We start from the raw sequence: 27,865 nt of genomic DNA on the forward strand, positions 1-27,865 counted from the left end.
GTTTTCTGCTAGAAGGACATAATGTCCTGTCATGTTTTATAGCAATTTATATCTTTGATGTAGAGGAAAATCTGTAGTGCAGGATTTAATTTTCAGATCTTTGTAACTATACAGTCTTCTTGCTTATTTCTGTTAGAAAAGATTACAAGGACATCTCTCTGCTGTTGAGATAGCATGTATAGGGAAAAGAGAATCAGTTGTGGGCATGCACTTTTGAGACCGCTTTCTTCAAGTCAAGGATTTGCCTACAGAATGGAGAGATAAGATCTGCGTGTGTGTGTATTTAAAAAAATTACATTTTTCTAGGCTTTCATGTTCTAGTGTTTGTAGAGGTGTGTCATTATTTGAATTGATGTTTGTACCTAATGCCAAAACAGCATGTAGAATTGCAAAATTTACAGAATCACAGAATCAATTAGGTTGGAAAAGACTTCTGAGATTGAGTCCAGTCTTTGACCACACCACCTTGTCAATCAGATCATGGCACATAGTGCCATGTCCAGTTTTTCCTTAAACACCTCCTGGTACAGTGACTTCACCACCTAATTGACTCTGAGCCCATAACTGAAAGATTGAGCTCTTTGAGTGTCTCGTTACACTTGAAACTAAAACAAATTTAAAAGGTTAAGGTCACGGCAAACTTAACGAGGTGGAGGTTTTAGTTCTGTTTTAAAATGTTGGCTCTTTGCTTGTAGGATTACAATTTGTTCTTTTCAAGAAGATCAGTATGCGTGTGGATGGTGTGCTCTCACTAAGTTTATCAGAAAATAAAATGTGCAAAACCAAATGTAGTATTGAAATGCTGAAACAAGAATGAAAATAAAAGGGGAAAAGGAATGGCATTGATTTCCTGAATGAGCAAGTTGCAGCGGTGTGGGCGGGCTGTGGTGGATCTGCTGACTGGACATGGGCTGTGTGGGAGAGCTCCCAGATGCTGTGCTTACATGTGCTCCAACTCGCTTGCTTTCTTTTCACTGGTTCATTCACACGATCGTTTTAGCAGTGGGGGGGTTTTGTCTGAATAATGTTAGACTGTGGCTGCATACAGAGCAGGAGACACTGATAACAAGCAACAGATGGCAGGCAGATTTCAGTAGGAAGCCCGGTCTCATTTTGTTCAGTGCTCCCAGGTAAGGAGGTTACATGGTAAGGATGGAAGGAGTGTGTGTTTGAGGAACTGCTGCTGCAACTCTGGTCTGAGCTATTCCAGAGCTATACCATGCTGCTTCTGCTAGCAGAGTTGCACACAGTGTGATGAAATGGAGAATGCTGTTTGTCAGGAAGACAATAAATTATAACTGTGTGGCTATGACAGCTCAGTAGGAGCACCTATGGATGGAAAAAGCATTGCATACTTTTAAGCACTGTTGACATGAGATAATTTTTTTTACCACTTTAATGAAAGCTTAATCAAATGAGCACATAAAGCTTGGAGAGGAAAATATTTCTTTTACACAGGAAATAAAACTGCACAAACAAATGTGTACTATTGACAGAACAAATTTTATTTTGAAGGCAGAGCTTTAAGATTGAAAATACAATCTGTGAGCATGAAAATTTTTTTAGGAAGACTCTTCTGTATAGATAAGCTTTTCAGTAAATTGTTTATTAACACACGAAAAATAGGTTTCTGTTTAAAATACACAGAGATCAAATTAGAACCAAAATCACCATGGTCAGTGGAGATTATGTGCAGCTGTAGGAATTACCTTCTGCTTCTATAGTGGATCTTTTCTGTATTAAAAGATTAAACCCCTCTCTAATTTTAGAATATATGCATTTTTGGTGGACAACAACAGTCTCAGCTTTTCAGGTAGTTCAAAAGTCATGCAGTAACAGATATTCTGGACTTAAAATATAAATGATAATACATGAATTCTAATATCATAGCACTGGAGTTATTTTGTAATGCTTGTATGATAATTGTAACTCTTGAGAGAAATATTTTATACTTTATGTTCATACTGGAGCTTTATGTGTAGGTTTTTGGGTCAATCTCATTAGTCCAAATAAGCTACTTGAAATACTTACAGGATAAAAAGAACCCTTTCTAAAGACACAGAAAAATTCAGTTTTTGGAACCCCCAGATGCCGAAGAGTTAATAGTGGGGTTGCACTGGATTCAGTGTATTTGCAGATGTTGCTGCAACCAACTGCTGATTTTTCTCTCATCCTGTCAGGGAACTCTGCCAGCCATGATTCATGGAATGATTTTTTTGCGCTGAGTAATCTGTGGTTTTTCTTTTTTCCTCTTCCCTCTCCCTTATTTTTATCCCGAACTAAAAGCACTATTCATTTCAGCTAAAGGGAGGAGAAGCTTCCAAAGCATTAATACAAAACATTAAATACACTGTGTTTTGAGTGAAGGAATTGTAACAAATGTTAAACTTGCAGTAATTTTACTTGGTCTTAGGCAGTCTAGTCCAGGGTGGGAAAACAGTTTTAGAACAGAATCAGCTTTTGGTTTTGCTAGTCATATGGTTTTACAGTTCTCTTAAGACTTCTGTACTAGTATTGCTAAAGAACATCCAACTTCTGTGCTGATATAATGCCTCCTTTCTCACAGATCGCTCAGAAAGAAATAAGCCAGACTGCCGCTCTTCAGGGTAAGAACTGTATTTCTCTATTTATTCTTCCCTTCTCTTTCTTTTTTTTTACCCTTATTTTTTGCTTTTATTGGGTGAACTAGGAAATTGGCCAGAAATATAAATATGTCATTCTTCTACTTCTCTGTTTTGGGAACAGTAATGTAATACCAAAATAAGTTTGTGTTTAAAATAATTGTTTTATATTCTTTATGGGCAAAGTTGTTTTTTTTTTTTTTTTCAAGAAATTAGTAGGACTTGCTACATTGTAATTGTGCACACTGAAACTCCAAATGCTTGTTTATGCATGCTATGTTCATGCACAGGGTTGTTTCGTAAAACTGTGGTTTAAAACAAGAAGCCCCACGACTTTTACTACTTTGAACTGTTTGCTTCTATAACAAGGAAGATAATTCTTGGTTCAGTCAGAAATAGCAACACTTTATTATTTATTCCATTAACTCTGGTCCCATCATACCCAAGGTTTCACAAGAAGCAAACGAAAGTGTTTTAAACAAAGCGCATGTGCACACACACCAACACATTGTGTTTATTTAGAATTTCCATCAGGACTTGTCATGAACTTCTAGGCTATTGATTTGCAAGGCCATATTTTCCCTTAAGCTTCTGAATATTCTGTAGTTCTTCTAAGCTTCTGAATATTCTGTAGTTCTTCTTATCCTCTGATTTTTAAATAATCTCTTTCTCTATTGCCTCATTTTTGAATTATCTTTCAGTTCTCCACTTGGGAATAGGATTTTGTCCATGTCATGTGGTAGATAGTGGAATTTTAATGAACTAATGTGATAGAGCAGAGCAGCGAACACTGGCTCTCCCATTCCTTTGTGAAAAGTCTTTCCAAAAAACTCCCCTGGTGCCCAGGCTTTTGACATGACCTGACCTTTTCATTTGATTTTTACTGTCTGCATTTTTTCCTTTTTGGTACATTTTTACAGTACAGTTGGCTAGGATTTATAGCTGGAAGAACAGTGTAACATTTTCTTACAGCACACTTGATGTGTTGTATCTGTTGTGTGATGTGATGGAGAGGATGTTTTTCCCTTCCCTCCCCCCTCTCCCACAGCACTGTAGCTGATTCCAGCAGCTGATTCCAGTGTTTAAGTTGCGGGTGGGGGGGGGGGTACTGCCTTTGTCTTTGAATACTTTCATCTGCTTAAAAGCTCAATCACTGCATGTGCTGATTTCCTTTAATACTTAAAAATACTGAACTTTTTTCTTTTCTTAAAATTATGTGATTACAGTGTAAATGTTAGAACTTTCATTAGATCATGTCATAATACAATAATGTCAAAAAAATCCAAATCATTATCAAAAGGACATCTTATTTTATCAAAATGTTTAGTTTAAGGTTGAAATACCTTCAATCTCTTCCCCTTTCTTCTCTCTACTTGTTCTCACCAGTACCTTTTTGCTCTGGAGTGTGTTTTACAGGTTTGAATTTGGACCAAAAGCAAAGTAAAACTTCAGATTTTTTTCCATAGAATTGGAAAGTCAAATGTGGACCAGCCTTGGCAACAAAACACTGCCCTAAGTTGCCTGGAGTACCGTCTCCAAATTCTCATGTGGAAAGCACAGAGTAATTAACAGTATAATGTAGACTGTTCATGATGTTGAGAGATGCAACTTTCAGTAGTCTTTCATTCCTGTCAGTAGTGCATGTACTTTCTGACCATGTCTATGTATCTTCTACCCCCTTCTCTGTCTCACTGGCCATTGTGTCACGAGCTGTGAAGAAGAAAAGCCACCATTTAAAGAGTAGTGTTGTTTTGTGCACGTCTCACTGCTGTTTCTAGACTGGAACAGGAGCAGCCTGCCTTACTTAAATGGTGTACTCTGCTAATTGATATTGCCACACTCAGTGGTTCATCTCTCATTAAATTAGAAACATTATTCTGTGGTGACAAATTGCGGGGTGAGATTCTTATCCCAAGTGTGGCCATATCATGCCCTGGAAAAGAGCTGCAGTTGCATCAAGGCCAGAGACCCTTGATAGAAGACCTGAGGGAAAACTAAATTGTGAAGCATGCACAGCTGAAACTGAAGTGTAAAGCACACTTCTCTTGTAACATAGGCAGCATTTCCAAGCTGTTTGAATTTTACTGGGGGCTGTTTTATTCCATTTTATGATGAGCTACTGCACTTTGGACACTGTCCTCTCTGGGAGCAGTTCATGACAAGGGAAGAAGAAAATAAAATGGTTCAGAGGCATCTTGGCTACTTATTCCCTAAATTGCATGTTGAGGGATGCATAGCTTAAAAACATAAGATACTATCCCTCTCATGGTCTCAAGTGGAACAAAAATGACACTGCAGGTCTTGAACTCAAGATCTGGAAACAAGAGTTTCTGCACTAGAATTACTATTAAATATTGGATGTAGACATGGGTAGACCAGCTGACAAGATGAAGGAATAAGCAATGAACCTTAAGAAAGGTAGATAACCTAAGATGAAATAGCAGATGTAGATGTTTCCAAGAGAGATCCAGAGAAGTGGTTTATTGTTTCATACAAAACTCTGATGAGATCTTGCCCAGAAGTCTGTCAAGTCTAAGTATAAATGTGGAACAGTGGGATAAGAAGAGACCAAAAAAAGACCCAGATATCCAAGTCTTCCTCATGCATTGTAAGGTTAGGTTGTGGTCTGGAACATGATCATCATAACAAAAAGGTCACATGATATTTCTTGTGATTTCAAGATTCTAAAGCTTGCCTTTTCCAATCTCCTATTCTTATATATGTCTCTGCCTGTGTATTTTTAGATGTATTTCAAGCTTGTGCTTGAGTCTTTGCAGTATTAGGGATGAAGACAGGAGTGAGACAGGACCAGTTTTAAAACATACCTTTGGACATAATTCATTTGCAGTGAAAGACATTATAAAACCTGTTCTAGGTAGAACAGTATATAAATGGTCATTAATATAGTACTTTATTATAGGGTACTTTATTATATAGATGCTATTTAGAAGAACTTTTATGGCAGTATCAGGAACTCTGACAAATATTCTGTTCTGGTTATTAGCCTGTCAAATGTTTAGCATGGGAGAAATACTACAGGAAGAAGGAGCATTCTGAGGGTGATACAGGGATCTAGCATGGCACAGGAAACAAATCTGGAGAGTAGATGAACCAAAGACCACAGATAATGATTTAAAGGGAGGGAAACGGGTAACCTTTATAAAATGTGCATTATTACATTATCTTCTGCCTCTTTTGGTGATAAGCAACCATCTGACACTCAGGAGAGTTTAGATAAAGCAAGGAGTAGCAGAACAGGGCTTGTGTATCTATTTCGTGTACTGCTCTGTGCTGATTTTTTTTTAGATATAGCACATTAGTAAGATCAAAACAAATGTTAACTGAATCCAAATAATACCTATTGCTATGTTAAATTTTTATCAAGAGACATTTTGTTGCATGACCTAATAGCCACCCTTCAATTGTTATATTTCAGACAGTATGAAAATATATCTCTACTGGTAACAGTGGTCTGTAATTATAATTCTTGATTTTACTGTCAGGTCATGCTTGTGCTGTTTTCTCTGATAGCTTCAGGTCATGCACTGCTGTAACACAGGTCAATTAGGTCAAAAGAAGTAGGTCTTTATTCCTCTATGTTTTCAAACTGAAAATTACATGATAGTAATAGAATAGAAGATTTCAGGCATCTACATATTTGCAGTTAATCTCTGAACATAAGTAAAGCTTGTAGAAGGAACTGGATTTTTTTTCTTCTTTTGGTTAAGGATTATGGATCAAAAAATCCTGAAACACAGTCCTATAATTTGGTATAATTCATTGTAGTTGCCTTGACCTTGGAGATGAGTGGATGAAGGTAGCTAACAACTGCAGCAATTTATTGAGAGATTTAGTAGGGTATCAATCACTTGAAGTCAAGTCGGAAATATCAGTGTCTACAATGAAAAATGGGGAGGGGGAGGAAAAGAATTAATTCATTTCTAGAAACAGATCCTAGGTTTTACTGCATATAGTCTGCCTGGTGACTGTAATGTGTTTAAGTTCTTTTACAGCTGGTTGCCTTCATTTGATTGCAGTAAATTGAGCTTCTTTATTTAAAATGCATCAAGTCAACAATACAAATAGACAAAAGTAATCTTTTGTTCCTTTATAAACAAGCACTTGTAGTGGCTGATCAAAGGGGCTACTGAACCCTTTAGTGAAGCTGTCGTAAATCAAGTGATCATTTTTATGAATAGTTTTTTGTATCTGACTTTGATTTTAGTTGTTTGGGGTTTTTTTTAATGTAGCAGAATTCCATTAGTGAAAGCTTCTCTGCATTTCTATTTCCTCTGCTTTATAATGTTGATTTTGTGAAACTGTGTTTAAGAAATACTATAGTAACAGTCTGACTATATCTTAAGAATGTGTTTTCCTAGATCATCTGTGAAACCTGAAAAGACACCTTTTAATTAAGATCTTAAGCGTGAAGGGAATCCTAAGGCACTGGCTTGAGAATGTGGTGGAACTGTCCCCTCTTTATAATTAAAATCAGGTGGTTTTGCAAATCAATATGCTTTTGAGGTCTTGAGAAAACAGACAGTAACAGGTTTTTCTGTGTTGTAACCATTACAGTCAGTCATTTAATAGTTTCACCGGATCATAGAATATCCCGAGTTGGAAAATACCCACAAGGATCATTGAATCCAACTCCTGGCCCTGCACAGAACCATCCCCAAGAGTCACACTATGGGCCTGAGAACATTGTCCAAAAGCTTCTTGAACTCTGTCAGGTTTGGTGCTGTGACCACTTCCCTGGGGAGCTGTTCCAGTGCCCAGCCACCCTCAGGGTGAAGAAGCTTTTCCTGATATCCAACCTAAACTGCCCCTGATACAACTTCAGGCCATTCCCTCAGGTCCTGTCACTGGTCACCACAGAGAAGAGATCAGTGCCTGCCCCTCCTCTTCCCCTCACCAGGGAGCTGTAACTGCAATGAGGTCTCCCCTCAGTCTCCTCTCCTCCAGGCTGAACAGAACAAGTGACCTCAGCCACTCCTCACACAGCTTCCCCTCAAGGTCTTTCATCATCTTTGTTGCTCTCCTCGGGTCAGTTTCTAATAGTTTCAGTGTCTTATGTTGTGGCACCCAGAACTGCCCCCAGCGCTCGAGGTGAGGCCACCCCAGTGCAGAGCAGAGCAGGACAATCCCCTCCCTTGTCTGGCTGTACCTGATGTCCCCAGGGCAGGGTTGGCCCTCCTGGCTGCCAGGGCACAATGATCACATTCAATTGCCATGGACCAGGACCCCCAGCTCCCTTCCTGCAGCACTGCTCCCCAGCCTCTCGTTCCCCAGTCTGTACATTCAGGGTTGCCCTGTCTGAGGTATAGGATCTGGCATTTGTCTTTGTTAAACTTAATATTGTTGGTGATTGCTCTGTCTTAGACAGAGGGGCAGTGTGGAGAGACTTCTGCTGCTTCTGTACTGAGAAATCACAGAACGGTGGGAAGGTCATGCAGGTCCCGTAATCAAGCATGGTGCTCATAGTGGGAAGATGCTGATGCTAGATCAGGCCTGTGATGGTATTTTATAGCCAAGATTCGAAAATCTCCCAGGAACAAGAGATTGAGCCTACTTATTTTCAGCCCACTCTGAGGCTGCTTGTCTGTCATTTACTAACTTTATTTCCAAATGATAGTGCTGTGGGAAACACTACCAAAAGAAACAGTCTAAACACTGGGCTACTTAATATCCAGGAGGACCTAATTCATTCACCAAAGCATCCTAAGTACAGTTTTTCATCACTGTTGTTTAAAACCCTTGTGTTGTCTACTAGCAATGTCTGGACAGCCTTGTCAATGCTTCTGTTTTACACAGGAAAATTTCAGGCTTTTGCCCATCCAGCCAGTGTAACAGACTGTAATACACATCTGAAGTTCGATACTTTGAACCTTGCTGCCACTCCATCTGAATGGGAAGGGTTGTGTGTAGAAGAAAGAATGAATGTTGGGGGATGTTTTACTGTGATATTCTTACTCATTACATTTAGCTTGTGCAATTTTTAAGGCCAGGGACTATCAGGTTACTCTTGCTCTAAGTATGCTTTTAGGCTGTGAAAATAGCAATATCCTGCTTTTATACCCTCCCAGTAGGTCAGAAGCTGGGGTAGTTCTAAAAAGTATCTAGTCTCTTTTCCAAATCCTTGGGGTGCAGTTTCACAATTGCCCTGAGCTGAGCTAAGCCTCTGTTGCTCCAAGAAGGAAAGGTCTCGTTCTTTCCTTTGGGCTGCTGTCAGTGCTCATGTGGTTAGTTGGATCAGAAGGCTGATCTCCAGAGGAAAAAAAAAAAATAGCTGTGTTTCCACTTCACAGATGGAGCAGGTTCAGCACAGGGGAGCAGAGTGATTTCTTGCAAGTTCCACAATCAATCAATGGCAGAACTGGAAACAAGGGCTCTCAGTTGTGACTTCTTGTTTTCTTAAAAGTAGGCTTATGTGACTCCTTTATTTTCAGTCTTAGAGATACATTTTGGACTCACTCAGTGCAATCCCACAGGTTAAATATAGATTTAAACTGGTGTAATTTGAGACTGGAATCTACTTATGTGTCTGTCTTTTGTTTATCACGTGTTTCTCATCAGCACGTGCTTTCGCATCGGAGCTGTTGCTTCTGAGAGTAGAATAAGCTGGAACAATTTTGTGCAGCTTGTTTCTTTGGTAGCTTCTTTGCCACAATACATTATTATACTTAATTTTTAATTTGCAATGTTAATTTTTACTCTGCTCAGTTTATACTTACCTGTAAATGAAGAAAAAAAAGAATCACAGGAAAAGCTGAGGAATAAATGGAAGATGGGTTCAGCATAGTTTTTGGCAATTAGGGATCACAGGAGTATCTGGAACCTGTTCCTGGGGCTGTTTGTTTTAATGTTAGCAATTAGTCACTGTTGTGTTGGGGATTTTTGGCTATTCATCTCACAGATAACAGTAAAGAGTTATTGTGAAAGGTGTATCCTATCCAGCCTCCTAGATCCCTTATTCCTAAACAGAGAAGAGGGATTTGTTTTAATAAAAAGAATGCTCTGTTCTTGGTTTCTGCGAAGGGAATTCTGAAGGACTGTTTGCTCTGGTGCCCTGAACAACTCTTTCCGTTGTCTGGGCTGTTCTCCAGTGCTTATTCCAATTCATAATGGAAAATAACATTGCAAATGAGATGGTTGTTGAAAGAATAAAGAGAAAAAGGCTCACCCTCTGTCTTCACTGAGAGAATTTCACTGCTTCTTTGGGCATCTTGTGTACGTGAGCAAGTTTCATCATCCCATCATCTTTCAGAGTAGACTTTTATAGAAAGTACTGAGGACCATCCAGACACATAGCAACACTCCTTGTGCATTAGGAGAATTATCTGGGGCATGAACAACCATGATAGACATTAGTTCTAAAAAGGTGGTTTTAGAAATGACACAATTGCACATTTTTTTAAGCCAAATTAATCAGTCATGGTTATAATTTTGCTTCTTTATAATTTTTTTTCTCCCCAAGACATTTCAATGATAAAGAGCAGATGAAGCTTATGTGGTAGCTGGGAAGGAGGGCTGGGAGAGAATTCTTTCCAAAGGTATTTATAATGTTCTCAAAGAAAACAGAAAAGGAGCAGGAGAAGCTGCTAAGAGAAGCCTATAGGATATGTGTCAGGGCTGAAGAGGCAGACTCAGCAGGTTGTAAACTTACAATGCAGAAGTAGTAATCATGAAGTTGTCTCTGAAAGAATTTCATGTTGATGTTTAAGAGTGTTGGAGCTTTCATTTATTTCCCTAAGGATTTATGTAGGTTTCTGTCTAGGCTTAGTATCTACATTTTCCTTTGCCTCTGGAATTTGAGTGGGTGAGCTCAGATTGCAGTTAGATTGTATTCATTTCTATGGCCTCTTACTCTGATGTGCACAAAAGAGAAGAGGTTGTTATTTCATGTGGGGTTTTTTTTTGGTTGGTTTTTTTTTTTTTTTTTTCTCTCTCTTAATGTACTGCTCACCTACTTTGTAATTTCATTGTAAGTCATTTCTTTGGTGTCTTTGTTCCTTATTCTAGTACAGGGAATCAGTTACCTTAAGTACCAGCATTTGATTTGTCAGGTTGAACATTGAAATGATTGATCAAGTACTCTTTTAAAGCATGTTACAGTTGCATTCTTACTATATCATGGGGGTAAAGTATTCCTAGTGAGGCCTGTCACATTGATAATTTCTTCCTCTTAAATGTATTTTAGTATCATGTACAGTATAATGTGCAGTTTGCACAGTTGTACTTTTGACTCTGATCCTGTCGTTTGTGAGAGATTGCATTTCTGATTTTGCTACAACATTTCTCTGTTCAAAAGTGGTATTTTGCTCAGTGCAGACATCACCATTTGAATTTAAGCCATGTTTACATGCTGCATTTGCCCTGGTTTTGGCCATCTATGACAAATCACAGGCTGAACTGAGTTAGTATTAGCCCCTAGTAGAGACAAGGGTGAGCTACTTTTTCATCTGTTCCAGCTGCTTCAGCTTCAAGAAGAGAACTAAGATCCAGTGATACAAAACGTCATGTTGTCTGTTCCCTTGGAGGCTTACGACCAAGGCAGGTCGCTAGCAGGTGTCATGCCCCAGCAAGGTCCCCTGCTCTAGAGAACTGAAGTTAGGCCATGCAGTCCTAAATATGGAAAGTATTCGTAGAAGTATGGTCTTTATAAGTATGCATAGCTTCATCTTAATCTTGGGAGCATTGTTATAAGAGGCTTGTCATCTGACTGTGGTGGACATTGCCATTTCCTGAGGCTTGAGGCAAGGGTTGACTTCTAATTAAAGAGAAGGTCCAAATCTAGCCAGGGTGTTCCAACCACAAGCAGTAATTACTTTGGTAAATCTCTCTTTTGATCTATAGCATAATAATCTGCTTGAAGCAAAAGAAGTACCTCAGTGATACCACGTTTTTATTAGGCAATACTTTTGCTTGGAATAAATGCTTAGTAAAAAGAAACAGCTTTGGGTTTACTATTATAATTCTTCTATTTCATGTCATTGGACTTCTGCTTCCCCGTCCCCTCACACACCAGTATCTGGTATCTAGTATTAGAACCAGAAAGGAGGTTGTAGAAGTGAGAGGACTAGAGGAAATGGCCTTAAGATGAGACAGGGGAGATTGAGATTAGATATTATTAAAAAAAAATCACTCTTACAGTAGCCAGGCATTGGAATAGGTTGCTCAGGGAGGTAGTGGAGTCGCCATCCCTGAAGGTGGTCAGGAGACATCTGGATCTGGTGGTGGATGATACAGTTTAACGATTTAGTGGTTCAGGGGTTACAATGGTAATGCTGGGTTGACAGTTGAACTTGATGATCTTAAAGGTCTCTTCCAACCCTAATGATTTTGTGTTAGTTCAAGCAGTCCTGATACTGTTTTGTGATTGGACCAGGTCAGGAGGTTTCACAGTTTCTTTGGACAACTGTTTTTAAAACCATTGTGTTGTTTTATTGCCTTTTTTCCACGGCCCCTTCTAAAATAATAGGTTCATGAATAGCTAAAAGCATGTAGTGCTCCTGACAGGTAAAGGTTGGTCAGCTAGGAAGAAAGAGAACAATATGATGGGACAAATACATTAATGACAGCTGCAGGAGAGGCTTTCTCACCACGCCTTACTAGTGTATAGGACAAAAGATTATTTGCTTTACTATTCAATCTATCTTCTTCCTTCTAAGGTTGTTGACAAGGAAATGAGTTCTGTTAAATGAACTTTTTACAGTGTGAACTGACTAGAAATGCTTTCTGTTAATAACAGCATTCATTTATTTCACCGAAGACAAATCTGAAATGACTACATGGTTCTCTGGTGCAATTTGAAGCCATTTCCTCTTGTTCTTTTCTTGTTACTTGGCAGAAGAGACAGACCCTCGCCTCAATCCAACCTATTTTCATGTGGTTGTAGAGAGCAGTAAAGTCTCACATGAGCCTCTTTTCTCCAGGATAAACACCCCCAACTCCCTCAGCTGCTTGTCACAAGATTTGTGCTCCTGATCCTTCACCAGTTTTGTTGCCCTTCTTTGGACACTACCGGCACCTCAGTGTCCATCTTGTAGCAAGAGGCCCAAAACTAAATACAGAATTCAAGGTACGGTCTCACTAGTGCAGAGTACATAGCGACAATCACTGCGATGGTCCTGCTGGCCACACTGTTTCAGAGACAGGCCTGGAAGGCCACCTGGACGTATGCTGGCTAAAGAACAAACACTATCAACCAGCATCCCCAGGCCCTTTTCCACTAGGCAATTTCCAACCATTCTTCCCTCGGCCTGTTGCAATGCCAGGGGTTGTTGTGACCCAGGTGAAGAACCCTGCTCAAGCAGGGTAATGCTAGAGCACACTGCAGGGATTGTGTCCAAAGGGTTCTTGAGTATTTCCAGTGAGAGAGACTCCAGAACCTCTCTGGACAATTTGGCATAGTCACCTGCACAGTAGAAAAGTTCTTTCCTACGTTCAGTGGAACTTCCTGTGCATCAGTTTCTGTCCCTTCCCTCTTGTCCTCTTGCTTGGCACCACTGAGCAGAGCCTGACTCCATCCTTTTGTCACCCTCCCTGCAGATAGTGAGACATTGATGAGGTCCCCTCTCAGTTTTCTCAAGGCTGAACAGGCCCAGCTCTCTCAGCTTGTTATTTTAAGGGAGATGCTTCAGTCTTATCATCATCTTTGTTGCTCTCCTCTGGACCTGCTCCAGGAGATCCATGTCTCTCCTGTGGTGAGGAGCCCAGAACTGGACACAGCACTCCAGATGTGCCTCACCAGAGCTGAGCAGAGGGGCAGGATCACCTCCCTTGCCCTGCTGGCATTGCTCTCTGAGAGAAATGATACTTTGTATTTATTAGCCAACAGTGGGTTTTCATTAGGGTTTTCTTGAATTCATCCACACTTTTAGCACCTACAATGTGTTGTGGCAAGCAGTGCCAAAGCTTAACCTTGCATTGCATGTTGGAAAGTCTCTGTGGCTCTTTAGAGCTTGGTGTCTGCTAGTTTTGTATAGTGCTTTCTACATTCTGTAGTGTAAGAGACTGAGCTGTCGTTCCCTATAGCTTTGCTGCTTCTTGAGAAAGTTAATATGGTGTTGTTCTGCTTTTAAATAGATCATGTCAATCAATTAGGTAGTTTTAAGGAAAAGGTCACTATTACTTTTGGAGGCCCAGAGGCATTTTAGCAATAGTCAAGAAGATTGACTGATACAAAAAAAGGATGGGAATTATTTACTGTCTTTGGAATTAAGGGCATCACTGAGAGTGGAGATTAGAGAAACTACCAGCTTATGTTATCTGAATTCAGGGCCTTTAAGTTGAAATGGAGATTGAAAAAAAGTGATATTTATTTTCTACACCCGGCCCTGTAAAAATTATGGATCAAGGGTTAAAGGTCAGAGATGAAGAGGTCGTTATAAGAGAAGAGTAACCCCACTGATCCCTAGTTTTTCTGGGTTTTTTTTAGTTGCTGGTGTAAGCTGATTCTTTGTGGCTCTTTTTAATTTCCTCTGCCTAATTTACCTGATGACATGTGGCATATTGATTGAAGTTCATGGAGGAGCATGTGATAGTGCTGTGTGTTTGGGGATACTTACAGGTAAGGGAAGGGCATTGATATCTGTGGCTGTGAAATGTTTTGGAGAGGTATTTCTTAGGGCTCTTGCTCTGACAAGGTCCGGTTCAATCTGTTCTACAAGGTGTTTGTTTCTGAAGCTAAGTTTAGTTGGGTGGCAAAAAATGATTGTGATTATGTCTTCCAAGTTGTAATCATCCATTAGAGACTGCCGTATTTACTGTCTTGCCATATAATTTGAGGTCCATGATGTTGTAAGACATCCAGGATATATGATTGAGGGTGGAGGAAGTTCCTTTTGTCATGTAGTATGTTTGCATGGTGACTTGCTCAAAGATGAAATCTCTGGAGAAATATCCCCGGAGGTTAAAAGCCTTCTCTCGGTTGCTGAGGTAGGTATTTTGTTCTTACAGCAAATTCAGTGCCGATCCCACCTATCAGGATTTTGCAGTGGGATAGATGAAGGTTTTGTATGCATGGGAATGATTTTAAAAATTTCTTTGGCTCTGTGGGTCAATGCTTCTATTTCACTTTTGGAAAATAATTTGAGTATGTATAAACTTGAATACTTTTCCCCAGCCTGGACTAGCAGAGGTGTTAACTTTACCTATACACTATACCTTAACAACCTTCCTGTAGAATCAGAATTAAAAGACTTGAAAAATAATCTTTGATGCATATGTTTTTGGAGTGGTTGGCCTTAATCTCAGAGTTGCTGGATCACTATGAATGTATAAAAAGGTCTGAAGTTTAAGGTCATGTTTAAGCTCAGAGGTAAACATTGAATACCTACAGATATGTGAATGTATGGTTTGTTGTTGTGTAGTGCAAATTTCTGGTGAGTCATTTTCTGTATTTTGTAACCAAAATCTTCGTGAATATCTGTGACATAGAAGAAAAGGAAGCATTTCAAGAAGGGCAAGGGAAAAGTGTTTAGGAAATCATGCCATTTCTCTGACTGAGCTGCATGCAGAGTTCCTTCTGGAAAGACAGGTCCTATGAAGGGTGTGGTTATGAGACTTTATTTGACAATTTCTGTGCACTGTGCATTCTGTAAGGACCACTGTTACAAGTTCATGGATCTCACATACTATAGGGTGTAACTGGGTGAGTCAGCAGTACATTGCAACAAGATGTGATCATGCATGAAGATAGTTTTACTTTTGTGAGATTTTAATGTAAGAGGGTTGAAAATTAGTGTTTCTGCTGCATGTTAAATTATTTGTTTGTAAGTACAAATGGCCTGTTTGAAACCAGTATGTTTCTTTATATGTATAACCTTATAGTATTCTTAAACACATCTTTTGGCTGTTGGTTCACATTTACGTTGTACAAGGGGTTTTGGATTTTTGTTTCTCATTTTTAAGCACTCAGTTAAAGATTTACTATGTTTGGTGCATATGTATTAATATTTCTGTCATGTAGGCTGTCCCTTCACAACAAATGCCTTTACTCCCAACACACATCTATAATTAAAACAATGAGGAAATTCCCTTTGTTTCCTCACTCAGCTAAAGGTTAAACTCCAGCACATTTCATGCTGCTTGTTTGACTCGGCTGGCCTATAAAGAAATTGAAATAGGCTGAAGGAGCACAGAAATCCTATGGCATGGGACTTGTCAAAGAACTTGGCATTGGCAATTGTTGTACTTGGAGATTTTCGAAGGCGTTCAACTGATTTTTTGGCACTGAGGTCACACCAGTACTGAATGCTTCTCATAATCCCAGTTCTGTGGGTTAGGTTGAACTTTACATTTTAGATTCCAAAGATCTGTTTTTGTATTACAGTGCTGGAATTGTGCTGCTAATCTTTGACTAGGCAAGATCCAGACACTATTTCAACTGCTGAGTGTAGAACCTATTTAGTAGTGCTCCTGGGAAGTGAGACTCAATGATTCACCTGTTGGAGGCCTCATTGCCTCAAGATTCCCCAGGAACTCATTCCCTATTACTCTAGTTTCCTCACAAAGTATGTACAGTAGTTGAAGCAAATGGACATATATTTTACAGATTTTTACGCAGGAAACAAACATACCTAGGCAGAATAAGAAACGCCTGTACCTTGTTGCCTTGGTCTGATTACTGCTGTGATGTCTTTGAAGTCTGTGTACTTGCAGGCACCTGAGCTTTCTCCACTGGATTCCTCACCTCCAGCATATGCATTATCTGGGTCTTGCTGAGTTCTTGCCCTTGCAGTCAACACCCTTTTGTTCTTGCTTGTTCTTCTCTGGAGCAGTGTTCTTTTGTGTTTCTATTCTGAAGCTTCTCTGTTTTCAAAAGTCCAGCTGAAATATACCCATCTTTTAATTTCTTTGGGTGATTTCCCCACCATTCCCTATTGTTTTCTCTTTGCTGATCTGCAGATAAGTGATTTAGTAGGGATTTAAGATACTCACTGCTATAAAAGTAGTGTTACCTATTTTGTTACAGTCATTATTAATGTTTCTAGTCAGATGAGAGCATTGACATACCACTTTTTCCCTTTACAATACTTTAAAGACAATCTTACCACTATACTCATATGGTCTGTGAAATATAGAAACTATTTGAAGAAAATCTAATATTCATACTCTATAACAGTTAAAGCCCTGTAAAGACATCTTGAATCCTGTGGATCCAGATTTACTGGTTTTTCTTTATGCCTTTGTTCTGCTCATCCTTCATGATTAAACCAGGTTTTATTCATCTGTGATGTCAATTACAAAGGTTCTGGAGCTCATTTAGCCACCAGGTTATATTTGATGTACAGAGATGTAGGAAGCAAGCAGAATGTCCCATCAGTGGCTAGAGAAGGCTTTGATTTACTGACTGAAATGCAACTGCAAATAGTTGAATCAAAAAACCATTCTTCAGAAATAGGCTTTGTTTTGTACTCTTGAACGGTAAAAGTAGGGCACTGTCATCTTTCCCCATGTGCAAATGCAGAAGCTCTGTAGACTTTAATGGTAAAGTATTTCCATCAGCAGAAGCTGCACTTTATGTCTAAATTGTTGTATTTGAAAGCACTGTTCTTCCCTTCTGTTTTTTAACTGTTACTTTCATGTCTGAATGTAATTGTGGCTGGGCCCAAATATCCTGTCCCTATCACTATAACAATTCAGTGATGCTTTCATTTACATTTACAGTGGTACATTGCTATTATGCTATTATTAAAATTATAGGTGCTTTCTGCTCCTAGAACTATTTACTACCAAGATCAAATTGCCATTAATCATAAATACTATTTACTGATTTTAATCAAAGCATACTAGCTGTCTTATCATAACAGTGAGTGTGATATGTTGATAGATGGCATAGTGGGGAGCCTTTTTAGCTGTTACAGGAGGGCCAAAGTCTTCTTTTAGCATACATTTGATTGGAAGCTGAAATTAGTCAATATGCAATGAAGACTGAGAATTACTTAAATCATGCTCTAGGCATTTGCATTTCTGGAATGGTTGTGTTTATACAATCATCTTGGGGTTAGGGGCAGTTCAGCTCGGGTTGTTGACTGAAAGAAAATGCTGTAGGAAATCTATCTAGAATGTCTGTAGCTCAGGATCAGGAAAGATTAGTTCAGGGTGCACACATACCAAGTGACTCAGATTCACAAAAATGTAGGAGGTCTTTCAGCTTCAGGGTCTAAGCTGGACATTATTAAATATGGAAGCCATTGTAACCTCATGACTTGTAGGCTGCTGTGAGAATTGAAGTGTGCAATGTTATCATCTGCTTCCATGATTTGCTTTGACTTCCTGCCTGTGTTCTGCCTTAAAATTGAAGGTTCAGTTGCTAAAATACAATCCCAAAGTATGACAGTGACAAGCACATGAATATGTAATAAGTAGTTGAAGAAACAGCTAGAGAGCAATTCCTGAAAGGATTTCCCTATGCTGATCAATGTGAGCTGTTTTAATTAGCGGAGCAGCTGGATTTTAGCTGCTGCTTAGCTACATCCTCACTTGTCCAGACAGTGGGAAGTCGCAGTTGTGGCATTCATTAAGTGATGCAGAAGCAGACATCCTCAGCATACTGATGAGGATTGAATTGTCGCTGGACTTAATTACTGGTTCAGGATTTCTTGCTTTTGGGGCTGAACCCAAGAGAGAAGTAAAGTTGTGTGGGGATAAGTCTTAATTTCTAGATTACCTATCTGTACTATTGAACATGTGATTTCTTAGGTGACTAGGTCTTTTCTAGCCTCCTGTACCTTCAGGGCCAGGACAATACCCCATGATCTGACAGAGAACATGCAAGTGTTAATTTTACAGAAAGACTGTGGGGGACAGGCTGCTGCCAACCATGTTTTTTCTGGTGCTTGTCTGATCTCCTAGTGAGCCAATATGGATGATCAGCACTAACAGGAAAAAAAATATAAAGAGTGGATCAGCTGATACTGAAGGATGAGAAGAGCAGCTGACATGAGGTATAGCCAACATTTGGTGATTTATATCAGATTAGTGGCAGAATCACAGACTTAAGATTTGTTTTGTCAGTGGAGGTAGAGCTGCTTACCCCAAGGACTGCTGCTGGCCTCCCCGTGTACTCCCATCGCTTCTCCAGTGCCACCCTGATGCTCATGTGGCTCTGCAGCCAGCTGGAGCAGTTGGCCTGTCTGGCTGGAAATTAATCAGGATATTTGGGATGGGATTCTTTGTTCTTAACAAAACCACATGGCTGATCCAGCAGACTTGTGACCATGCTAGCACCAACACAAGACAGCTGGTGGAAATGATGAGCGTGGGGAAGGCAGGAGTACTGGCTGTGCACTGTCTGCTTCTCTGACACTGATGGGTAAAGTGCACGTGGACTCCATGTGCCATGTCAGCTAATTTACACTATCAGCTAGAGGACTGGGGCTCCTCAGCAATGGAGGCATTGAAGCAGCTGACCACTGTGGCTGAATGTTCAGTGTAAATTGACTTCCACAGGATTAATACAATTCTGTCTACTGCACCCACATCATGAATTTGGGATAGCTGTGAGTCTTCTGTTTTAGCTTTAGGAGCTTTCTGGTAGAACTAGCAAGTCTATCTTTGGCCTGCAGGTGGTGGTAAAACTGATCTTTTGCACCACCCCTAATTTAGCTATTAAGTTACTACCATCCTTATGTAATTCAGTCTGCAGTGAAATAATTTAGGTGACATTTAAAACATTCTGTGCTTGGAGTAATGTATTTTAATAAGTTTTTAGAATGTTGTACTGTAGTACACTGGCTGTTATAAAGATGGCATGATTTCAAAAGTAACTGAGTAACTAAAGTAACTAATATGATGCTTTTTATTAAACTCATGTTTTGCCTTACAGTAATTTCAGCATGAGCTATTTTAAAATTCTTGGCTCACATTCCAAGAAGTCACGAGACATTAAAAATAGCGACATTTTAATTATTTTTGCTCTGTGAGTATAAAGCAGGGTCAATAACCATCACAAATAGACATATGTTTAACTTTTACACAGGTACGTGAACCTAAGGACCGATACTTTATGAAAAGCTTCATATAACTTGACATAAAGGATAAATTTAGAGATGTTGGAATAGATGCTTGAGAATATTAATTTTTTTAGAACAAGTGATCATTCTTTTTGTTTTTGTTGGCTTTTTTCCCCTTTAGGCTTTTATGTATGTCTAAAATGATGTATGAAAAAAGTGCAATCAGTTTTCCTGTAGAATATTCATTGTTATGTCAGTTTAGATAAATAAACTAAAGGTCCTGGTTTTGATAAAGGGAGCAGGCAATGTGAAGGGCTGCTCAATTCCTGCTGAGAATCCCATGCAAGCCAGTAGGAGGGTATGGAAGTAGATGATAAAGAGATGCTGAGACAAGCTAGTAGCTTGGGATGTCTTTTGTATCCCAAGCAGTATCACAACCTGTAGAGCAGAAGACTGTAGATAGCCAGGGGAGACCCTCCCTAGATGGCTATGGGTAGGCTCACAGGCAGGAAGGGGACAGTCACAAGCCAATCCTGTCTGTGATCTCCAGAGGCAAGCAAAATCCATCAATCCTCTGCCTGTTTGCACTCAACAGCCAAGCTGCTTCACTGTCAGACAGCTTGTGGGAATGTGCCCATGAGGTACCCTCCTCTGAACTGGAGACTCTGCTGCTCCTGAACCAGCTGAAGAACCAGGTGGGTGAAAGATAGCCCAGAACCTCCAGGCCTCTTGGCTTAGGTAGCTCTCCTGCTCTGGGCAGACACAACTCCCTGCCTGCTCCCTTGGAGATGGCTGTGTGATTTGAGCTTTATTCCACTTAAACAGCACCTCCCCTTCTCTGCTCTGTGAGGACTGCTGAGGTAAGTGATGCTCACACAGTTGCTGTGTTGGGTCAGGAGTCACCCTGCAGGAGCAGCCTTCTGAGAAACCTGGTAGCTACATTGAAATTGTGTTTGAAGAGAGACGGTGCTCAGTCAAGGAAGTGTCAAAGGAGAGCCTCAATAAGGGAGAAACCGTGGTTATGCACAGTAAGTGCACTTACTCCACTGAACAGTTTACAGCTCTTTGCCCAGTCTACCTTGAGGCAATTTTATTTTCCTAATGCACAGATCTGAAATACATTTTTGAAGCATTTTCCTCAAGTATTTATATTAAGAAAACCTGTCCTTGAAACCCAGAGTAGAGCCTACCAGAAAGAGTGAGTAGGTGTTTAACAACTTGAAACACACCACTCCAAGTTCTTTATCTTTCAGAAATGGTGACCCATAGGAACTTTTCATATTGCTGCTGACTTGAAGTACCCAACTGCTTTCAGGATAGCAGACACAGCAACTTACAGATCCCCTCTGTGCTTATTGGGTGGGTTTTTCTGGGTGCAGTGTGGATTTTGAGGAGCTGGCAGGGGAAGTTCATCAAAGCTATTACCTTAGCTGGAAATGAAACCAAGTCTGTGATTTAAATTAACAGTTAGCAAGGTCTGGGATAAATGTGCAGATGTCAGAGGAGCTGCTCTGGTTATTCAGTCCTGCCTGCTAAAAGATTGGCGGGGTGGGGAGGGGGGGTGGATGACTAGTTTGCATCTTTACTTATTCTGCATCAGATATGAGTCTGGTGTTGTTGCTAATGTTTATAAGATTCTTTAATACTTTGGAACTTCCTGCTGTCTGCATGGTTTTCTTCCAGCAATATGAGTTTGAACTTCGCTTGTGTACATTGCAGGGTGGCACAGGAGCTGCTGTCTCCCATCCCCACAGCTAGTTACTGTCACACTGTCCCCTCAGGTGTTCTCATGTAGTTGTGGGGAGAGTCACATTTTGGATGGATTAATATTTCCTTGGCATGTGCATTTGTGAGGATTTTTTTTTCTGCCTTCTGGTTCATTGCTGTGCCTTATGAACAGGAGGAGGAGGTGGGAAAGAGGCAAGAGCCATGCAGTACAGTAATTGCTGCAGCTCCTACCTCATCAAATAGGAGAATTAAATTTTATTTGGTTATGTTAATTATTTGGATGACTTGAGAGAAAACATGTCATTAACTGTGGAGCAGAGGAGGTTATTAGTAACCTTATCACTTCTCTCTTTGCACCACTGAATAAAAGACCAGGAATTGCTTCCTGTGGAGCAGGGATGGGTAGGCTCAGCATAAGGTATGAGTAAAATCACCAGCTGTAAGAACAGCATCTTATTTAAATTACTGGGGTTTAGTATATAATGAAGTTATGAAGTTTGCAGTTCCTTTACAGGGCTTCATGGGGAAAAAATAATTTGCCTACGGTCATTTCCATGTTTTTAAAGGGCTTAAATAATTGTAAGCTAGATGTGAATCAAACTCTCCTGGGAGTAGGAAATGTAGTGTTTTGCCAAAAGGTTGTTGATGAGTGACCTGTTAATGGAAAGTGGAAAAGAAAAACTGTCTACTAACAGCTTGTTTTGCCTGTGAGCTCATACATTTTCTAATAGAACCATGTTGTCCTGGGTTCTAAATTACAGATAGTTGTATATTTGGGCTGCCTTGCTGCCCTTGATATATCCATTCTTCAACTTCACTAGGTTGGTTTCATGAGAGATTTTTCTTCTTTGTTCTTTGCATTTTGATTATAAAAATGTTTTCTATGTATCCTTTTGGTCCTCATGCCGTATGGAAAGTTTGAACTTTTGTCTGTGTAACGACTTCTATGGTCTCCAGCCAAAAGTACTTGCTTTTATATGAAAGTGTTTATCAGATTCTGAGGCAAATTGCAATGGGTCAAAGGGTTTTTGCCAGTGGAAGAAAGAACTTGTTTCTTTTTATTCTTACTGATACTTGAATGTGCATACTTCATAGATTTCCTAATTTCTGCCTATAAAACTTAAGTAAATCCTGAATTCTTAGTACAGAAAGTTATAATCCAGGAGATTTCAGATTTATATTGCCAGACTTCAGTCTCCTTCCTGTCTGATAATAAATATGATTAAAACCCTAAAGATTGTAGTTATTCAGAGAAATGAAAGCAAAAGAATAAAGCTTCAAAAATGAACATCGAAAAGAAAGAGGCTTGAGATACAAGGAACTAAGAAAAGAGTCTGGGGTACATCTGTGAGGAACACACAACTAAAAGTGTTTCTTAAAGATAAGGCTGTATTTTGATGGGACACTTTGAAGGAAAATTAGAACCCTTTCCTGCTAAAAATGCACAGTGAAATATGACTGATAGAAATGTTTTCTAAAGCAGCTTTGCGAGCAGTGTGGATTGAGGCCAAGCCACATTTGGACTGTTTCTGAAACCAGACAAATAGGCATTGTTTATCCTAGACTAGCCAGACTGTTTCAGAAAACAGTTCAGTCAGAGCAACATTCATTTCTAGTCTTAATTAGTTTCCAGAATGACTGTAGAGGGAGGACGTTTTTCATCCACATCCTTTTTGACTGTCTCATTCTTCTCTTCTCCAAATCCCCCCACTCTTCATCGCACTGGAGTAATTGCAGCCATCATGTTCATGTGGAGCTAAACTGAGCCCTGACAGGGTTGGTGTGCTGCATGAGAGCAGACTTAAAATGCCAATGCACTCCCTGTGCTAACATTCTTGCTGATGGAGTCTGGTGCTGGAAGGTTTTTGGAAAAGGCTTGATTAGTATACTTTTGTTTTGTTGTTAAGATACTGTATTAATTTGAACCAGATACAGTCTATTTATTTTCAGCCTTTAAAAAGTACATTCAGCACTTCCAGAGGCTTCTCACCAATAAATATTCCTTATCTCTTGCATTTAAAAGAGAAAAAAGATAAAAAAACCTTCTCTTCTGAACTGGTTGGTTGGTTTGTTTGTTTGTGTTGTTTTAATTCCTGTGTAGTTTAGCACAAAGTGGAAGAATATTAATACCATGTTCTTCAAATTGCAACATTTCTGAAAGTGATAATTCCAAATTAGATTTGCTTTTTACCTGCAGAAATAGTAGGGACTGCTGTATCTCTTAAATAGGACATTCAGAAGAGAGGCATCAGAAACCTTAGTCTTACTAAGAAAACAGATGAGTTGGCAAAAGGAAACATTTTTCTGTCCCTGCGTGTCAACAAATATTTGGTCATGTTGTCTTCCTAACCCCACCCACCAAGTTATTACTGAAAAATGTTATCTCAACTGCAAGGGAAGACAAGTTGTTAAGTAATTGTTAAAAATATTTAGCAAAAGGGTTGTAGGTTTTTACTTTACTGTGTAAGTTTCATTTATTTATGAGACTATAAGTCATTAAATACTTAGAGTCTGTGAATATGCACGCCCACATGAGACAGAATGCGAACCTCAAGACAGAATTGAGAGACATAATGGATTTAATAATTGGCTTTCTATCTTTACAGAGTTTTGAAGCCAAGCTGTAACCTGGTTTTCATTAAAAGGGGTTGGGTATAGTTGTATAGTCCAGGGTTTTTGGACAAATTTCTGTAAGATAACAAAGCAGGGGAAAAAACAGGCTTGGCAAATCCTTTAAAATATATGGGGATTTTTTGCATGGTGTTAGTCAATTGTTTTCTCTTTGAGACATTAACCATGTTTTAACAATTCTTTTTTCTTCAATAAGCCAAGGACCCTTGTCATCCATAAGAGCGGCAATCAAGAGATGTAAGTTTACTTTTCCTTTTTGAGAACTGTAATGTTGTAAGATTACTGCATCTTTATTTTTTAGTAACTGTTTACCTTGGTATGTGAAAACAAAGTCGCTGTAAGTAAGTAAGCAGTAAGCTGTGGGGCTGTAATTTCTTTCTCTCTTTAGACCATCTTTTTGTTCCTTCTTTCCAGTTGCTAACATTTTCTTATTTATTCACTAATGCATCTGTGCACAGATGTGATCCTTCTCTGAAAAGCTTGGGTTAGATGTGCCAAATTTTTAGTTCATTTGACAAAATAGAAGATTGTTTGTTTAATTTTAGTAGAAATCTGCAGCAAGTGCTTATTCACTGTACTGGGGACAGAGTTAGACTCCTGTACTGGGCTTGTTTTGGAAAATAAAAGATTGTTTATAAATCTTGAATGAAAGTCCAAACTCTTCTTCCCTGATTTCAGCATTTAATTCCTTTTCCCCTTTCTCTGCTCATGGTGTTTCCAGGCAGAGAGTTTCTGTAGATGCATCTTTCAAAGTATTTTATGCTGTTACTTTCTTCCCCTTTTCAGTTTTATTTCTTTTCTGTCCGTGACTTTAATTTCATATTAATGAAACAGCCCTCAAAATTCTGCTATGGGGAAAAATAAATTAGTGTATGTAGTACTGATTTGTTTCTCCTGGACCTATTAGTCAGGGACTCATTAGTGTGGATTAGATTGGAGGTAGTGAAAGGGCATCGTGAAAGCTTTACTCAGAGCTAAGTCTGCATGATGCTGTCCTTAAAATGCAGCACTTTATTTGTGCTGTTGCTGCCACAGATGGAAACTGGAAAACAGCACCAGATCACAGAGGGCCTTTTGTGGTGGAGACAGAAATTGATTCAGACCGCCTAAGCCCCAGTACCTTACCAAACTGAGAAATAATCTACAAGATCATTAAGCATTTGATATCTATGTTTTTGAAAATGCAATAGCAAGTGATTCTTTGTTTTCAGGCATAACACATAAAAATCCAGTCAAGAAGCTGTGGTTCATGATATTTACTTATTAACATGTGAATAACTATGATGAAATATAAGTACCATGTGAATTATTCAGATAATAAGTTAGCAAAATAATATCCATGTACATAGCAAGGCATTGTATATGAAACTATAGGTTTTTTGTACACCATTACCCAGTGCTGTTAGGATGGACCTATATTACAGTGGACACTGAATAATTCCTAACTCCCCTTGCCATTAATCCAGAAAAAGTATTGTATTCTCTGGACAAGTATATTTCCCTAACAGAGTTAGAAATCTGTCTTTCCTAATCCCTGATTCTTTGGGCTCTTACTCTCAAATTTGGAAGAAACATGATAAGTATGTACAAGGTTTCAACTTACCCACATGTGGACAATACTGTATATAATTTTGTTTTGATAAGTCTCTTCATTTCTTGTGGCCAGAGAGAAAGAGGGTTTCTTTTCCTTTGGCGCCCTGACCACAACTCCAGATAGAAACATGGTGTCATTTTCAGTTCTTGACTGCTCCATAGGATTCAGAAAAGTGAGCCTGACATAACCTGAAGGAAGCAAGCATGTGAACATGAGTTTGCTCAGAGGTAATCTTTTGATCTCAACTCTTAAAAAGTTACCCCAGGATCTTTAATGATGGTCCCAGGCCTGGACACACCACTCTTATCCAGCTCCCACTGAAATCGGTGAAACTGTTTACATTGATGCCAGCACAACAGCTGCACAAGAATGGCAAAGAAAGTGGAAAGAGGCAAGCCAAATGCAGCAGCAGTGAGACAAAGGGGAACAGTGTTTTCACTCGCTTCTCCACTCTTCCAGACCAGGCTGTTGTTAGGAAGAAGGACTACAGAAGCAAGTCTCTTATCCTAAAATGTTGGAAGAACCTGTGGGCTTGTTCTATTCTCATTCTGTCCTAAGTAAATACATGGCTGAATGAAGGATGTGTAACAGCTTGTAGGCACTCTGAGGCTGTGGCTTTCCATTTGGCAGTTTTGCAGCCATTTTTGGCTGTGGGTTTTGTTTGTTTTTCATTTTGTTTGTTTTGCTTGGGGGATTCCTAGATTCTTTTGGCTCCCACTTTTTCCCAACCAGATCAATTCCGTGACCTCATTCTCTTCCCCATCTGCACAAACATTTGGGCTGGCATAATGCAGGGAATGGTGCAGAGGCAGGAACATACAGCCCAAGGAAAGGTGTAGGAAGGAATGAAGTGCCTTCATAAATCATGATTGTCAAATTTGAGTAAAACTACGGACTTGCTCTAAGGGTGTAGTTATGAAGATTTTATTCAGCAGCAATGCCAGCCTCTATGATGCCTAACAGTCAGATCAGCTGTGAAAAAGGCATAGAGGACTACCCTGGGGGTGGGAAGAGGAATCCCTGTAACCTCCCATAGGTTATTATTTTATCAGTTCCCTCCCTGAAGTTGCAGAGAGAAGCACTAGAGCCAGGAAACAGAGGCAGGAAGGAGACTGCTGTTGGGGGTGGCATGTTCCTTCCCCTGTGCTGCTGGTGGTCTGAGCCCAAGGTAAGCAGGCTCAGGGAGGTAAAGTGAGACAAAAACTGTACAGACAGTGGTTACTTTTTTATCACTATGGAGTCACATGAGTGGTAATGTTCAGTCAAGGAGAATCAAAAATCCATGTTTGGAAGGGGAATTGGGCATCTCCATCTCTTTAGCTACATTCAGGCATTAAATTGGCCCAGCTGTAATGTTAGACAATTTAATATTTCCTTGAGGTGACTGGAAACAGAACCAGAAAAGGAGCAAGACCTCCCCCTTGTGCCAAGAAACAGTCTGGGAAAAAACTCTTACTGCAGAGATGCATGAAAAATTCCAATTAGTTTGAACCTCGGCATCTTTTCTTCACAGCCTTTCCATACAGAAATAGTCTAATCAGGTGTTGGGTGAAATCAAGGCTCTTTTTTCTGGTGTTGGCTTGAGGATTATCTGATCGTTTTAGTGCTCCCTGAAGAAGGATCTCTGCAGTCATGTAACACCTTTGTTATTTCAAAGACAGCAAGCATGACCTCTTCCATGGGAACATCCTGTCAGTAACTGCATTACTTTGTAGGTAAGGGAGGGAGTGTTTGCCCACCCTTGAGGCTTTCCTTGAGATACTATAATGAACAACCCTTATTCCTAGTCATCTATATAGTGAAACAAATAACTTTCGTGTCTTATAGTCTCCATATTTCATGGGTTTGGAAGAAATGTCTAACCTGCTTTTAGAAAGCATTGAAAGAAGGCGTGTTTTTAAATATTAGCACGTGTCCTTGTTGTAGAAAGGCTTCGTCTATTTGAGGCTATCTTTCCAATCTTTAATGCAAAATTAAACTTGCTTTTAAAACACTCTGTAGTGACAAAACTCTTCAGTATTTCATACAGTTTTGCTAATGGAAGCACACAGATATTGTTATGTAGTGTGTACATCATGGAAGCACTCTGTGCCCACAACAGAGCCTTATCTCTGAGCAGATCCTTGATAACTTTAGTTGTCTTTGTATTGCCTTGAAAGGTTGCCCAAAATACTGTAATTTCTAGCCCAGCTGTCTTCTACAGGCTCAAATCTGCATGTCAGGCTTCTGTTGCCACCAGCTTTTCTGTAGCATCAAAGTTTATGGGTTTGAGGTGTAATGGTGGTTGTACTTACACAGGTGTTTTGATCCCAAAGCTTAAAATACCCCCT

The 27,865-nt window shown here is 39.6% G+C and overlaps 1 protein-coding gene across 6 annotated transcripts in view; it reads left to right on the forward strand.

The window, feature by feature from the left end:
• The window catches only part of SH3D19 (SH3 domain containing 19), an 81,567-nt gene that overhangs the window by 15,349 nt on the left and 38,353 nt on the right, over positions 1-27,865 (forward strand). For 5 of the 6 annotated variants that reach the window (XM_068187295.1, XM_068187296.1, XM_068187299.1 and 2 more), the window contains exons 2-3: positions 2,567-2,606; positions 24,138-24,178. In XM_068187295.1, the coding sequence (XP_068043396.1) occupies positions 2,567-2,606; positions 24,138-24,178 (81 nt within the window). Of the gene's footprint in view, positions 1-1,053; positions 1,131-2,566; positions 2,607-24,137; positions 24,179-27,865 lie in introns of those variants that run through there. The other variant, XM_068187301.1, reaches the window with a different exon arrangement.

Source organism: Anomalospiza imberbis, chromosome 4, assembly GCF_031753505.1.
Source record: "Anomalospiza imberbis isolate Cuckoo-Finch-1a 21T00152 chromosome 4, ASM3175350v1, whole genome shotgun sequence".
Lineage (NCBI taxonomy): Eukaryota > Metazoa > Chordata > Aves > Passeriformes > Viduidae > Anomalospiza > Anomalospiza imberbis.